Consider the following 17598-nt stretch of genomic DNA (forward strand, 5'->3'; position numbering starts at 1 on the left):
TTGGAAAAAAAAACCCCTAGCGTTAGATCAGCATTTGCTTTAGATGACTTACAATTCTGATAAAGCAGCGCTGAAGTTTTTAAAATTTAGCAAAGCCTTTGTTCTTTCCAGTGAGCAGTATAGTTACTTAATATTGAAAGACAGATTAAGAGCAAATTATCTTGAATTTGAAAATGAATTTGCTGGAATTTCACAGAGAAATATTGCTATTCTTTCATTTCCCAAAGCAATTAACATCGTTTCGATGAGTCAACATTTACAAAGATAAATCTTTTTGTCAGCAGTTTCCAGCTGTATCTGAAACTGTATCTAGCTTTAATGTAGTTCAGTAATAAGACTGCATTTTCCTCACTAGTCCCCATTACCTCATATGCAATCTTAAAATTACTACATTGCCTTTAGAGAAGAGAGTCGAACAAGCCCTGGAAGTTGAAGGGGTGTGTGTCCCCATAAAGCTGCTGCTGTGCCAAGGCCGCACGAATCAGTTGCCTTCACATCAGAATATTTGTTTGCCTTTAAGCTGTTAAGCTATATATCTAGTAAAAAATAAGGCTTGGGGAAGGCTTGCAAGAACAAGTGCTAAGAGAAGTGAGGATAGATAGTGAGATGTTAAAAGGGACTGTGGCACTATTTACGAGTAGTGTATGTGAGTAGATAGTTTACTCATAACAAATACTCCTACTCACACACAGCACAGTGAACTGTAAAAGTAGAATGTATTTATAAGCATAACAAAATACAGAGAGATATGATAATAAGCCATCCATTTTAATAAGGAATTAGAACTCTGACCTAATTCTTCCCCAGTAGGATTTATCACTAGCTTATAAATAACTTACAGCTATAAGACATGGCAATGAAGAATAAATTAACAAAATAAACAAAATGCTCGGAGACTTCCAGCCCCTTTTGCTACCACTTTCTCAGGGAAAGACTGGAAGAGGATGATACTAATGTCTGTGCTCAGGTTCATTTTCTGGCTGGCTTAACTCCATTAACTCTACTGGTACAGTAGGTGAAAATGATACCTGTGTCTCTGATAAGTTTATTGCTGCATTTTACTGACGTCTTGGTGAGGAGACAGAACTGCGGTTACATCATGTGGTTGCAACCTAAATAGAGCTTTTATCTAAGAAGTTTTGGCATGGTTTGCTGTAATGACTGGAGGGTTGAGATGTATGGTATGATCTTTCTTTCGTCCAGGCAAATCTTCAGCTGCATATGTTGTCTTTGCGTTCAACAGGTGCTTTCATGCATTGGGATGTGAGTGAGTGTGTGTGTGTGTGTGTTTCTATATACCTGCTTACCTAAGACTGCATATGTTGTTCTGTCCTTCCATGTGTCCTTAGAAAAGCTGGAAAACTGTCAACATTACCTAACATAATACTTCATGCCATCATCATTGAGAAAATGTATTCAATGTCTAATGCATTCTTGCCTTTTTTTTTTCAAATAAAAAAAGGCCTTTAACCAAGCATTAGGAGATATATCAATTATACTGTGATAGTTCTATATGTGTCCACTCTAAATGTGCTTGAAAAATGTAAAGAAGCAAATTCTAACCAAATCTTTACATGGTTAGCATCAAATTCACAGGAGGTCTTTTTCCTTATACTCTAATTGCTTCATTCTTCAGGGAATATGGCATTTTCAAGCTGCCAAGTAGTATCTTGATTTGAATGTACGTCTGTCTTTCTCTTTTGCTTGGATTTAAAATCCACTGTGAGCCTAGTCCAAAAGAATGGGCTGCAATGGGATCTTTGGCAGGGTCTGGTTACAGCAGCGCTGATCTGAGCTGTGTTTTTCTTACTCTTTGCTCACTGTGAACTAATGAATTTGCTCCTCTCTTTTTGTTCATACAGCTTGAAGTTGAGGTCATAGATGTAAGTGGGAAAACCATTGATGGTCCAGTCCGCCTGGATATTTCTGTCATTGATCAGAATGATAACAGGCCAATGTTCAAAGAAGGACCCTATATTGGTCATGTCATGGAGGGATCCCCTACAGGTAAGTCCACGCCAATTGTATTTCTATAAACAACGTCTGAAAAAATTCTGTGTTGATAAATACGTTATTACCATAGTTTGTAGCTTTTCTTGCTGATTTTGCGGCTCACTGAATCCTTCCCCCAAAAAAAGAGGTGGGAGCAGCCCTTTAGGACAGCAGGCAATGATTTTTGAAAAAAAGTTAAGTCTCTGCAGTAAAAAAAAAAAAAAAAAGAAAAAAAAAATAGTTTGGAATGAAAGCTTCAATTCAGTTTTACACTTTTTTATTTATATCTGGAATCAACAAAGACAACCCCCAGGACATGATTAGGATTCAGGCCAAATAACATGCACCATTTCTTTCCAGAGTGGGAATTCCACCTTTTTCTCTGTAAGGTTAGCTGCTGGAGGGGTCGTTTTAATTTGTTTATATAGCATGAGGCTAGGTAAATAATAGGAGTAAATGGAAAGCACATCATGAGTAGGCTAATGTTGTAGGACCGTTTGAAAGACTGAGCAATGTTACTTGTATAAATGCAGATACATCAGTTTCAACAAAATAAGAACACACTTTGGCAATTAAAGTTAATAATGAAAATGTTCTGCTTAAATTCACTGTTGATTTTATCTGATGATGAAATTCTGTAAACATAAGATAGTATTCCAAATTTCAATTTTGGTACAAACAACCATCCTAACTAAACTCATCCTGCAGAGGAGGCTGAATTAGTTTTTTTGAACGATCGTCTTCAGCTGTTGTGGAGTTTTTTTGAGAGTTATTAGACAGCTGTTGCTTTCCACTTGAGAGGTATCTCTGCTGCATTTTTAAGTGGTAATTGTGTGATCAGATTATGTTATGGAGTTAACCTGGATCCTGGCGAAAGAAATCTGTAACAGTAGAAGATGCCATTAAAATCAGTGGAGTGACAGTGATTTAATTGAGATCATAGTTGTGGGTTATATATTTGTATGTCTTTTTGCATCATTGACTACAAAGCCTTATCCTCCTTATACACTCAAAGCTGTGAGGACAGATGTAAGATTTTGGCTGTACAGGAATACTGAAATATTTTTCAGTGAAAGCTGGAATCAAGTATATTATATTTTAATGAAAATTTAATATTCATTGAAGCTTAATGTGGTGGCACGCTTTGTTTACTCTGAACAAGGACAGATGTTACCTTTCACTCCTATTACATATCGATAGGACTAGAAATTATTCTTTGTCCTTATTTTATTATTTATGTAGCTTCTAGAAATCATGTAATCTTTTTAGTATTGCATTTTCACATATAGTTGCCGTTGTTTGAAAAGCTGTAGGTATGAAATGCGTTAGGAGCTGCTCCTTATTCAGATTAAAAAGTGTGTTCAGGTAAATGTTTGTTTACCTTACTAGTGACAAGTATTTAATGAACCACTTGATGATCTTTTAATTCAAAAAAGCAATGTGTTTCATTTGTGAGTATGGCTGCAAGTAGAACACTAACTCTTTTCTGTTGTAGGTCTGTAGTACATTCTTTATTTTGGGTATTGATCGCTTTTTCAGAATTCGAAAGAAACTTCCTTGGGCTGTCCCACTTTCCATTCCCCCTATGTTGTAACAAGTTTCAGAATTAACTGAGAATATATTGTTAACAATATATGGATATGAGCTGTGAGTTCCTGCGAGTGTTTCAGTGGCCTCATCTCCATCAAAGCAGGAGTTTACGCCTCTGATGTTACTCCATGCCCTTCCCAAACAATATTTAGTCTAATGTTTACCTTTGACTGTTAATTCCAGGCTATGGGACAATATTTAGCTGTTATCTGCTGCATGTACTTTCTTTACTCAAGCTCTATATCAAGGTTTTTCTTTGCCAAGGATTTTCTTTTTTTTTAACTGTCAGTTCCCTATTTTTGCTCATCACTGAACTGTCCTGGCTTCTCCTTTTTTTTCATTCCTTACATGGAAGTTTATGCTTCACATCCAGTAGACATGTTTCTCAGTCCAACTTCTAGCGAATTCTTCTGTAATAGTTTTCATCCTTTTTCTCTTGCTGCACTTGGTATTTATCCATGTAGCATTTTGCATTTTAATTGTCTTACGTGTTAATCAAAGTTTGAATCATTTTTCTCAACTTCTTTTTCTTATCTTCCCACTCTCTTCTCCAGGTATTCATCCCATTAAACCTCATAACCTCATTTTCCTGGTGTCAAGAACACCAATACTTGCAAAATTATTTTGTGCAAAAGTGAACCCGCAGAATCAGTGTTAGCGAGGATCTGTCCTAGTTCTCTATGCAGATGGCATCCAGTCAAACAAGATTTCCTGTTGTTTACATCTGTTTTCCATAATTCTTCAAATTTGATGGCATATATCTTAAAATTATTCATCAGGTTCTGCTGTATGGCTGCTCCCAATCAACAGTTGCACTGCACAGCTTGATAGAAATCCTTATGTGCATGTGTTTGCATGTGTGATTCTTGAATTCTTTTTATTGTACTAAAATTGTATTGCTGTATTTTTTGAAGTTTGAAAAGAAAGGCTTTCCATGATATTCATAACCTTATTTCCTATCACAACCACCCTCATCCCTTATTCCAGCTCTGAATCAAACCCATTCACTGAAGCAGTCTTCTGCTGAAAAATAAATAGTTTTCATATAGGTACCTTGGATCCGTCTTCATGATCACTGGGTCACAGTGTAAATGTCCATGGATTCCAGTAATTCAATGATGAGAGATGTATAATTATGTAGGAAAAGATATAGATATACTGGACTGTAAAACTGGCCTGAAGGATTTTAGGACCTTGTTAAGGGATTCATATGATAGTATTATCTTGTTTTAAGTTATTCATTGTTGGGTTCCTGTGAGTTTTCCTGGGGGTCCATAATTTTAGCCAATGGAATTTTATAGTGACTTCCCACTTATTGACTCTAAAATTGCACTTGCATGTTGTCTATTATTCATCAAAAATATCAGAGGTTTACTAAGGAATAAATCTTGGAGAGAGTTAGCATCACAAATTTAAATATATAAGTCTTAATGGAACGTTTATGTTGGACTTCCTTGATGTTGCTGTAAGACACATCTTCCAGCTTTTTATTGGTTTCCAAAATGACTTCTTTCCTTAATGATTTGAAAGTTTAGTTCCTTAATTGGGGAAAGACACAGAACTTCCAATATTACACTGAAATGTTGTGCCAAGTCCCGTTTAAGGCCCCTCCTTTCTCTGCCACTGGAGATAGTTACAAGTAGAAGGAAACAGAAGAAATAATGGTATTTTTTGTATTTATTTGATCTCTGAATAATTAAAGAATCTTTTGTGCACAGTCCCAGTGAGGAGGTGATTTGGTGGTGTTTTAATACATTTTCTGTGTTACTAAGGCCATTCACCTTTTTCTTTTTTGCACGTGGTTTTTGAACTCACAGTAAACACCACTGGTTATTTGGACATCTACCATTTGTGTGTCTTCACTCTAATAAAGAGGCAAATACCTGGGCATAATTACTGGGAATATAAACTTGTATATGTGTTACATGAATAAATATTCATCTGAATTTCAAGCTAGGGTTTGCCACGACTTCTAATTAATGATAAAAATATGTGAGCGGTAGTTGATATAGTAACATATTTCTTTCCTGATATATTTTTTTCTGGAGAGATTTCATGATATCATTAATTACAGTTAATTAGCTGTTTTCATGGAAAATTGTTGTATTCCTGGAAATTCTAACAGAAGTGCACTCAAGTATGGGCTCACAGTGACCATAGATGTTTTCAGATTTCTATTAGGAAGTCTTTTCCTGGACAAACTGCAAACTTGGAGATTTTTTTTTTTTAAAAAAAAGGCAGTAGAGAAAAAAAGTTTACTCTCTTATTTTTTTAAATTTATGGAGTCTCTGATTTCTGTATGAGACTGAAGTCAGCATATGTATACCAGGAAAATAATACTTGAGCCTGATACAGCGACACCTAAGGCAAATTTTCTACCAACTATAACGAGTTTTGTGTTAACTGTACTACTGATTTCTCACCTTTCTGTTTTCTGAGTTAGGACCCAGTTTATTTCCCGTAGATCTCTGGTCTATCCAGCTGTCGACGCTGCGGTTTAGGGTCTGTGTCCCACCTGCAGACTTACCTCGGTACGTTAATGAGGGTGACTGTGGTCTTATGGATTACATAGGCAGGAAGAAACATTCGGATGTCTTGCCCTGTAAAGGTCGGGAAGTAAAGGCTTATTAGATGAACTTGGCAGCCATCTCATTGCACTTGCTGGAGGCATTTGACAGAAATTATTTTAAACACATTTGACATTATGTGACTTGTAACAATACGCTGCAAGCCCAGTGGGGTTGAATCTTAACTGTGGTGCTTGGGAGAATTGCGTGTAAAAAAAAAAAGTCACTTGTTTTCCATGATTCACAATAGCTTGAATACGTTGTGATCCCCAAACCAGGACTGATAGATGTCTATAAATAATTGAAATAAAGGGACATTTGAGGACATCTAGAGAAGAAGGAATTATGAAGAGTAGCCTAGAGAGTTTTTCAGTATCATAAAATAATAATTTGTAAAAATGGATAAAGCACAAGGAAGGGTCTGAAGCACTAAGTATCACTGATAGCTATGCATTGTACAATAGTCCATGCCTGTGATTCAGATAAATGAAACCTGTTTCTGAGGATGGTGGCTTCTTATCAAGAACAACCTGCCAGGACATCTTATTTATTTATTTTTTTTTATACATAACCTAACAACAACAAGAAGGTTAGTACACAAATGAATATGAATGAGATGGGATATGAGAGATGAGAATCAAAAGATACAGGAAAAGTAAACTCTGGGCAGGATGGCCCAGTGAATTGGCAAGGCATCTTTGTCTGAAATGCACCTGGTGTCGGCTTTGATACATTTAAAATATTATAGCAGTATTTTCTGGACTGTGGGGGTTTTTTGTTTTGTTTTGTTGGGGTTTTTTTTGGTTTTGGTGGGGTTTTTTTGTTTCTGTTTTGTTTTTGTTTGTTTGTTTTGTTGGTTTTTCTACTTGTAATCAATGCTGGTTTATGGAATCAGAAGGTTATCAAAGCTATAAAATGAACAAAATTGCATTGAATTTGGGGAAATCTCCAGGCCTACTTGTTCCTTTTGACCTATAAATCCAATAACACAGAGGAAACTACAAGGGTGCTTTTAAGAGTTTTCTTTAAGCCAAAATATTAAAATTAAAAATAAAAAAAATTTACAAAGAGCTATGAGAACAGAATAGTAAAGGTTATAGTTTCTTTTTATGTAGATAACAGTAGCATCCAAAATTTCCCAGTGGCTTCTGAGTCAGCCTGCATCAGTGTTAAGATGATATTTCTCCTTCAAACTTTTTAGTCACAAAAGTTTCTGCATATGCATACAGTTCATCTTTTTCCTCCTGGAAAATTAAATTGGAGGGGTGGTCCAGAATATGAAATTCTTAATAGCATGAAAACCAAAATGATGTCAACATCAACATGCCCTTAGAGCAAGCACTACGGATCAGTTGATGGTGCAGGTCCGAAGGGGGATGTGGGTTCCCATACATTATTGTGCTGATGGTTCTTCTGTGCTGAATTTTACTCAAAGTGAAATGGGGAGATTTACAAAGTTTTTGAGATTCCATGGAGAAAATCAGTAACGGGTTTGGTGCAATCCAGCCATTATATAAAACTATTTCACCAAGCAAAATGCTTCCTGTGCATAGCAGACTTGGGCAAATACTTGAAAAACAGTTTGAGTGTGGATAAGAGTTCATGACCATAATGAGCATAAAATATGGACTATTTGAATAAGAATTGCAGAAAAATGTAATTGAAGCAAAGAGGTACATTTTTGATGAGTCTCAAAGTGTACTTTTAAGTAAAGGCACATGCTTGAAATACTCTTGACACTAATGATCATCTTAAAACAATGGAAAAAAATGAGTTTAAGACAGTAGCAGAAATGGTTTTCTACTTAAAATGTGTAATGAGAACTAAATACCTGTGAATGCTTTTGGCGTTTCCTGTAACAAAAAGAATTATTATGAAGTCTTTGGGGTGTTCAGCTTGAAAAACAAACAAACAAAAAAGAAATTATTACTGGGTTTACCAAGGAAAATTAGAAACAAAGATTTAGTTTTTGAATGGTGGAAGCTTGCATATATGCACTGTAGAAATGGTTTGCATATGGGACTATACTAATAAATGCATTTAAATATTAGAAAGTAAAATTTTGCACTTTGTGAATTAACTATAGGAGTCTCACCACATCATAAATTGGTCCCAATTGGGTGGGCATGATCTGCTAACCCTGAGGAATGTACTTCTGCCATCTTGTATTTATTATACTGATATGATTCAAATTACTTTTTCTTTTCTCCCAAGCTAAGCAAAAGAAGTTTTCATCCTGATTTTTTAAAATTTGTTCTTAAAATAAAAACAAAAAACAAACACCAAAAAAACCACACAAAGAAACAATGTCTAAATATATGGTTTATCTTTCTATACTGTGTGTAAACCAGTGTTCTGATTGTCAGAAATTAAAGTGCTCATTACAACCTTTCTCATGGATGGTGCATTCGCAGTTTTTTAAGACCTATTAAATCATTTTTAGTTTCTGCCTGTTGCCTGCTAAAGGCATGTAATGAGTGAGCTCATTATTTCATATTAAAATATTCATAATTTTTTTTAAAAAACAGCAGTAGAAAAATTAGAAGTATATAGATCTGAGCTGCAAAGGTGAAATGTCTCAGTAAATCCACCTCAAAACTATCTCAAAATTAAATGTTTGAACCTGAGCTTTTCTGATTCAGAGCAAAGTCTCTTGCAGCAAAACTTTGATTTTTAGAGGAGGTTTGAAATGTCAAGTGTCACGCATTTAATTATGAAACTTATTGCTATGAGCTGTTGTGGAAAACAAAAGTATAGATTGGTTCAAGGAATGTGATAAATGCAGGGACAAAAATTCGTAAGTGACTTGGTGATTCAGCATAATAATACTTAATGAGACTGTGACCTAGGAAGCCTCTGAGTTAAGGGAAACAAAAGCATATAAAGAAGTCTATCTTTGGAAATACAAGCCTTTTTTGCAAACCTTTTCCCTGGTCCTCCATGGCTGGATGCTGAGCTTTGGGTATGACCCAGCGTAGCAGTTTTTATGTTCTTCTGTGTACTAATGGGTGTAGTTTTATGCGTGCTTCAAAAATTGTTGATGGCAAACTTTCAGCAATCTTTTCTTAGGATTAATCATCTGCATTTCAGCAAAAATGTACTCGCTGCCTTGAAGTTTTTTTCTTTTTTTTTCCCTGCAATCTAGCCTGTAAATGAGACGGATGTCAACTAGTTAGAAACATCTGTAATGTCAATATTTTAATTTTTAATTTTCAAACAGAAGTCAAGCAGAAGCCAGTTGGCTAATTATGCACAGCTGCTTTGTATATCCTAGTAGGAATTTGTTCTCAAATCTGTGTGGGATAAAATGTAACTGTATATGAATTTGGATATTGTATGTATGTGTATATGTATATCTTATACATATATATATACACACACAAGATATATATGTGATATGTACATGTTACAGAGAGATGAACATATACAGAAACAGAACAATTTCTCTGATCCTTTAACAGATCCTATGGATCCCAGTATGCTGAAGTTACTGTGTATGTACATTATGAAAATATAGGTATTTATTGGTAATGTGTTATATTATGGTAGACAAAGATGTACATCCAGTCCAATCTACCTGTGTTTTTTGGAAGAAGTTGACAGGAATAACCTATTAAAGTATTATCCAGTAATTAACAGGTGCCCAGCCAGGCAAGTGTGGCTAAACCAGTACATTTGGAGCAAATTAAAATAATCTCATGTGTAGCAATTAGCAGTTCACTCAGACTGATTATGTGATGTGAGCGTCTGGAAGCAGGAGTCTGCAGTTCACTCCAGGGTTCAATTATTCTTGATTTTCAGCAGAAATAGGTTAGACTCAAAAAAGGCTCCAGATCAGCATAGGTGCACAGGTCAGAATTACTGGCCTGTTTGTGAGGACTAGAAATGATGAGCCACCCTCTTCTTCAGCCCCAGACAGAAAATTCCCTATGACTTTCTTCTTATTACCACAGAACTAATTTGTTTGCTCACCGTCCCTCCTGCTAAAATGAACTTTCATCTGCTTTGCTGTAGTTACACAAAATGATATACCAAAAATTAGTCTTATGGCCAGATCAGTGTTAATACCCTAATATTAAAGGTTATAAAAGCATTATGGTCTCTCTACCTTGGTCATTTCATGTAGTGAAGTATTTGTACTTCTAGGCACAGAACAGTGGAAGCAGTGATGGCTTAGCTATTTTGGTTCTTTTTACATTATAGCCCAGGTTCATTAAATAAGAATAAGCATGTTTCCTAATTAAAGAACAAATGATTGTTTTTAAAAATGCTGGAGTCCTTGCTGGGTACTGAAAAACAAAGTCTCAAGTGAGTTGGTGTATGTACTTCTTCGCAAAGGGAAATTTATGCATTAATAAGTTTAACAGTGGCTTTTACGCCTGGGCTTTTGCACCTCTTTAATGCATCTACTTCTGTCCTTTCAGAAAAGAGGACGAGCTTTAAAGGTTCAAGCAGTTTAGATACATGAGACAACCTCATCCATATAATCAATTAATTGAAAGATGCTGTAGTGCCAGGAAAAAGTTATCTGAAAAAAATGCATACTGCAGATGAGGAGGATGCCGCAACCCTCTTTGTAGGCTTTATTAGTGGTATAAAGCCTCTGTTGGTGTTGATGTACTTCTAAATCACCGTTGCTTGATATTGCCTTCCCATCTCCTATTTGCAGACCAGCAGCCCTGCAGGCTACATGGCGAGTTGTGCTTTAAGTCAGTGGACTGTCAGCATCCACACCGCTATATTTCATTCAGACCCTTTAAAGTGCATGCAAAGGGTGATAAATCCTCACAACTTGCAATCATGTGCCATAAATTTCTTGTATGATTTGGAGACTGGTGGCAGTAGATACAGTAGTTGAAGCCCTACACCCCCTTCCTCCTCCTCTCACTCAGGTGGACGTAAATCCTGGAGTTGTGTTACCACGTATTATAACAATGGGACATCGTTTCCTTTGACAGTAACGCTATGGTGTGGCCACTACTCCAAGTGCTAAATGGAAAAAAGCCTATAAATTGTCAGTGAAGGCAGGATTTGTTTGCCTTAGCATGCAATGCCAGGATCAGTCAATAGAAAGATTCACACTACCTTTATTGTGAAAGAGAATAAAAACTCATCATTGCAGAATCACAGGATTATTTATTCCCTTGCAGGTTAATCTGATTACTTTCCCAATACTATTTGAAAGATATTATCAGATAGATAGGGTCTTTAAAAAAAAAAAAGAGAAAAGGGATGTTATTTTTAAACTGTAGGTTCGTGTTTTTCTTTGCTCTTTTCTCGTGTTTCTCCTTTTCTTTTCATGCCCTCACAGTCTTTCTTTTAATAAGTTTTCATTTTAATCATCAAAAGCGTTGTTAGCAACGTTGGCAGGCAGATTTATTTTTAACGTGGTTTTGAAACTGAGAGATGCTTCTTGAGACAAAGCTACTTTAATTAATGAAATAATTTGTGGTACACTGCAGGCTTTGTCCATGGGGTCATATGGTTACTCCTTCAATGAATATACCTTATGTATTTTCTTCTAGCCTACTTGAGAGTGTAATTTTATTAACTATACAGGCAAATAATATTTATTCGTCTTACTGCTTTAGACTTTAGAAGGGCAGATTCTAATTGATCGCGCAGAGGGAGGCAAGATCTATGTTTTTCCCAGACTGAGGAGGGGCAAAAAAACCAAACTAAACCAAAACAACCAAAAAAACCTCAACTCTGCAAATTCAGTTGGTCAAATCTTTTTTACTTTTCTCAAATGAAGATACGCTGATTTGCTGCTCCAAGCTGTGGTCTCATCCGTAGTGCTGTACAGCCCCTTTGGGCTTTGAAAACATTGCAAGCGTCTCGGTTTGTTTTTACAATCTGAATTCCATGATGCTCGATTTAAAAAATCTTTTGAACAAGCATTCTCTTTTATCATCGGCAATTATAAATAGGGTATCTTTCTTTAAACAGTTTCTAATTTTTGAAGAGGTAGTTATTTAGAAGTTTTTAATTTCTTGCCATCAACCACATGCTCCTGTGGTGTATCTCAGAAGTTTGGGAGGCATCTGAAATGCTTAAGTTAAAAGGGGTATTAATGAAAGCTCTCTTTGTGGTTTTTTTTTTTCCTGTTAAATGACAATTCTTTGTGTCAGTTGAGGTTGGCATATTGTGAAATCAATGGGTGTAGGAATGTCAGTGAAATTCATGCAGGCCTGTTATTGCTGAAAAACCACGTCCTACAAATCTGAGTCTTTGGAGGTGAAATTTGCAACCATTATTGTAATATTTAGCATAGTAAAAATCATTCTTGCTACATCACCATACCTTTGATTCAGAATATGGAAATAATGTAGATCTGGATCCGTTGATAGAAAACACACACATTTCAGAAAGGCAGCAGCATCTCAGCTGGATTCTGTCCAAGACTTTTCTTTCCAAATTTAATTCACCACCTTAATTTTCTTTTATATTATTCTGCATGAACCATTAATTAATGTCATTGATCTTGTAGTTTGAATTCTTCAGCACCTGCAGCACCTTTGCTGGGAAGCTTCGTAGCTGAAGTACTGCTACCCAAAGCGTTTTCAGGAAATTCTCTGATTCAGCACCTAGGTAGCATTTTTTACTCTTCAAAAAGTTCTCCTCTGGGGTAGAGCACCAATTATAAAAATGCAATCACAGCAGTTGCATGATATTAAAATAAAACTTATGCAGTAGCGTATAATAGCAAATCAAACTATTAAACAATATAGAGTTTCTTTCTCTATGCAAGAATAGGTTCTTGCTCCCACAGGCTATATAAGTGCTACAGTCAGAAGAATTGTGAATGTTTGCAGGACTGGGCCGGTTTTGAGCAAGCCCTGGAATGAAGCCAGGGTGAATGTAAGACGGCGAAGCGTCCCGCTGATCTATTTGAATTGAACTTGTTTTGGATTCTTCCACTAAGAGACATCAGTGCATTGTTTTAAGCCAGAAAAATGGTATCTAGGTGCTTGGTATCCAGCATCTACAGTATAATCAGGTATAATGAAGCTAGCAACTACATAAAAGTGGTTTAAGGCTTTAATCTGACAAATTCCGCAACAGTTATATGAATAAGTTTGAGGACTACTCAGACAAATCCTATTGGAGAGTAAGCTCACACCCTAAAACCACTATGAGAACTTTTGGTAATGAAAGAGTGGATAGGCATTGAATGAGTAGTCATATAAACCAAAAAATATAATAAACCACTAAAATGATGTAAGGGAGGTATACTGAGATATGGAAATGTCTATGGTACAGCCATGAAGAAATGGATTTTGTACTGCCTATCATCACTGAGGGGTAGGAGCAACCTATAAAATGTTAGTAAAACAGAGGTTAGTTTAGCAAGCAAAACATCTGATAGATTTAAGGAAGATGCGATGGGCAGTACTGTTCTGGTTATGTCAACTTTTTGTACAGGTGGGATAAATGGTCCCCAATCTGTTCACCCAGAACTTGGCATTAGGAGCTCAGTTCCCAACTGCAGCAGAGAAGGGCCAAGCTATGGTAAGCAAAAGCAATAGAGACACATCAGCATTTTTTAACAGACAGTGTAATGGATCATGAAATTGCATATGTTACTGTTTGGACACACTTGCAAGCATTGTTTTGCAAACTTCTTGGTTTTTAATTTAAACAGTTTTGCCTTCTTGGTTTTAAGCTGAACTCTATCATAGTTTCTGTTAAAAAAATCCTACAGTATTCAAAATAATTATAAGACAAAAAGATAGACATGCCTCTTGGGCTTGTTATAGTCTTGCTTATTTGGCAGTTTAATTTGGGGAGGTTACACTTTCAGCAGTCTTGGTATGTGCTTCAGGCTTACTAAATAAGAGCTAAAGAATTGAAAATTTGATCATATTTTATTAGCCAGGGAAAAAAGTTAATAGTATAGCTTTCCCTTTCCAACGTCATATTTTGAAGGTTTGCTTTGCTAGTTAAGATAATATGGTTTATCCATCCTTTGGGCTCTTGTTTTATCATTGCTACAGCTGCATCCAAGAAGGTTGAATTTATCAGCTTCAGGTTTCATTGGTATTGAATAAAGTTTTAACTCATTTCTCTCTCTCTTTTTTTTTTTTTCCTTTCTTTCTTAAAACTGAGTAATCCTTTTGGAAGGAAGTAAATCTTTTCGTTTTCCCCTCTTCCTGGTTTCTAGATTGCAATATGTCTGCCAGTTATTTTACAAGTGGTTACTCATAACTGGGAAGTGCAGGGGAAGGACATCAAAATTCAGAGTGTTTTCCTCAATACTCTGTAGACTGAAACAGCAGTTACAGTATTATTAACATACACTTTAAACAACAGATAAGTCCATTCAATGCTCGGAGAAGCCCCTGCACAGAGACATTCCGAGCTGCTGGTTGTCCAACCTGCCTTGTGCTGCTCGTTGGGAACCATTTGTCAAGGAACCTTTGCTCTGTAGAGCTTTCTGCTGAATGTAGTTGTCTCCTAAATGAAACTAAATCAGACTGTCTGATAAGGAAAGGATTCTTTTCTCAGACCTAATCCAGGGAGAGATGCTGTTCTGCACAGGCTGTACCAGGGAGTTTGTTAATTCCCACCATGGCTCTATATTAAATATACTGTTGCATAAAAAGTGTTGTGATATTTTTTCATGACTGGTACATGCTTGTATTACTTTGACGTGTCCTGAAGGTTTTAAACAATGTGTGCTAGAGTAGAGGAAAAATATCATCCTTAACTTACGTATTCTAGCATTTTCGTAAGCATGTCTGTGAGGATGGGTAGTGGTGAGGCTGTTTAAATGCTACTAAATTTGCTTGGACTGCAGCAGCCAGAGAAGTGGAAAACATAAAAAAAGCATTAATTAAGATAAACTGAATGAGGTAAAGCTTTCTTTGTTATTGTAGTTGATTTCAATGCTTTAACTCTGTTTTCTCTTGGTATACCTTAGCTGTAGGCTACTCCCTGACACAGTCCAGGAATTACAACCTGTTGAATGCTAAGTAGATGGTGTGGACCAATATTAATGAGGGTCTGTAGAGCAGACTCCTTATTACTGCTCGCCAAAGGGAAAAAAGGAGGATATTTCATGCTTTGCTACTCTGCCTAGGGATACCCAATTTACATATGGCCTAAAACTGCTGATCGGAGCTAATCTCCATGATCATTGTAGCTTGAAGAAAGGTTTAATATTCAGGATTTTCTGAAGTTTTTTTTCTAAACAAAAATAGGCTGCATCAAAGTGGGCCATTGGCAAGGTAGGAGTATGTGCTGCTGCCAAGAATTTTAATGGCTTGATGCTGAGAAGCAAGGACTTGTGCTCCAGTAAAAGTTTTTGCAGTTTTGTTTGCAGATATTTGCTCAGTTCATTTTGTTTTCTGAAGCCTGCACTAAATCCCATTTTTTCCCAGACCTCTCTGACTGGTGTTCAGAGTAGAAGACATAGTGGATACTGAGGGTCTCTTCCAACTGAAATGATTCTATGGCTGCTTGATTTGGTCTTGGCAGCAGACATAGTTGTCTTGATTGCCGTTGGATGTCCTTGATGTCTCCTCTCTTTGACAGTTTTCTTGGTGGGATTTGTCAGTTTGCAGTTGAGACTGTCATCCTCATTTTCAGCAGCACATGGAAGGAACGGGTACAAAACTTCTCAGGGGTGGGGAATCCTCATTCCTCCTCACTTGTGTTTTAAACATGTGCAAATTAATTACCAGCTTTTGTGTTTCATTCTTTATGATCCTGGGCCAAAGACAACTGTAAGCTGAAGGTGACACGCCAGCTGAGAACTGTGCTTGCTTTCCAGCTCTGTGTGCTGTATCCCCAAAATTCTAATTTATGTCAAATTTTGGAGAAAAACAGAACCAGTCGGTTTACTTCTAAATGACTTCAGGGCAAACGGCCGGATTTAGTCAGTGGATCCATTTAGGATTAATCTATAGATGCATTTACAGATCCCCTGCAGACTTGGTACAACATCTGCCATTTAGTTGGTATTTTCTCTTATCCAGTAGCTAAAAAATTATCATCTTTCTCAAGGATATGATTGCTTTATAGTGCAAAGGTGGAGATATTTTTAAGAAATGAGAGGTCTGGTCAGAAATTGCAACTGAAACATTTTGCCAGTTGAAGGTAGCTGCCTAAGGAAAGACAACTGGAAAAAGTGTTGTGTTATTTTTGCTGATTTTTTTTTTTTTTTTTTTTTTTTTTGTCCTGGGGGCAACAAAAAGCAAAATCTGAAAAAATAAACACTACTGTCCACTGACCACAGCTGTGGAGAGACTAGTATTTAAATGCTTATTTTAAATGTAAGGAGGAGTGGATGGGGCCTATTATGGTTGCTGTGTTTGTACTATTCTAAGCAGACTTTGTTTTGTGGCTTCTTTCTGATTTCCGTGTAGTATCTTTTCTTCCTTTGCCTATAGCAAATCTGGGATGTTTCCTCATCTTTCTGACCCTGTGTTGCTTCTGCCTCGGTCTTTGTCAAGGAATAGTTGCAAAGTGCTTCTGAGCTATGGGGGCACAGGCTTAAACATGTATAAGCCAGGAATTGAAAGAATTCTGCTTTTCAGCGCTGTTGACCTCTTTTGCATCACATATGCTGTGCATTTTCTCATGTGTTAAACTGCAAAACCCACAAGATCTATTTTTTTCACTTAGTTTTGTTTAATTTATTTCTTAAAGGGTACAAATTTAAGCTTTTAAAAAAATGCGTGTAAGGAATTTTTCAAGTGAGCATCTTGGATATATTAAGTGGCTTTGAAAGTCTCAGCTTTGATGTGAATTGTAACCTTGTCAGTAATATCTGTGACATGGTAAGAATTTTTTTGCCCACAAGCTGCCAAGCAATGCATATCGCTGTGTGTTGGTAGATGTCACTTCTGCAAATGCATTTTTCCTCACGTATACACATACGTGTTGTGGTGGTGTTGTGGGGTTTGTTGTTGTTTGGTTGGGGTTGTTTTTTGTTTGTTTGTTTTAATCACCATTGGGAATGGGTCTCATGACAGCTGGCCTGAGATCCTGGTTCCTAATTTTTCTGAAGTATGCTGAACACATATAGCTTTATATTTTTACTTTTATGCATATCGCTTGAGCTTTCAGTCCAATCTGGGAGGCCACTGGCATTGGATACAGAAGTTGTTGCTCCTACTTTTGACTTTTCAAGTTAATTTTCAAGAACGTAAATTCTTGCTTGCTAATTAATTTTTTTGCATGGTTGGAAATGGCTGCCACAGTTGTCAACTGCAAATTGCTATGGAGATATTTTCTCTAGGCTTTAAAAGGTGAATGATGATGTTTAGATGTCCTCATCATGTACCTGGAGTGTGTATATATATTTACATTTGAATTCATAAATTCCCACTGTGTGATTGAGATTTAATATTTATTATAGCTAAATATTCTAAAATGGCTTCTATTCCAAATCTTGAAGATTCCTTTCACAGTTGGACAAATAATTCTGCATTATCTGCATCAG

The 17598-nt window shown here is 36.4% G+C and overlaps 1 protein-coding gene across 2 annotated transcripts in view; it reads left to right on the forward strand.

Annotated features, from left to right (window-relative positions):
• The window catches only part of CDH13 (cadherin 13), a 470111-nt gene that overhangs the window by 269971 nt on the left and 182542 nt on the right, over nt 1-17598 (forward strand). For both annotated transcript variants that reach the window (XM_065640841.1, XM_065640840.1), the window contains exon 6: nt 1863-2007. In XM_065640841.1, coding sequence (XP_065496913.1) covers nt 1863-2007 — 145 coding nt within the window. The remainder of the gene's footprint in view (nt 1-1862; nt 2008-17598) is intronic.

Source organism: Caloenas nicobarica, chromosome 9, assembly GCF_036013445.1.
Source record: "Caloenas nicobarica isolate bCalNic1 chromosome 9, bCalNic1.hap1, whole genome shotgun sequence".
NCBI lineage: Eukaryota > Metazoa > Chordata > Aves > Columbiformes > Columbidae > Caloenas > Caloenas nicobarica.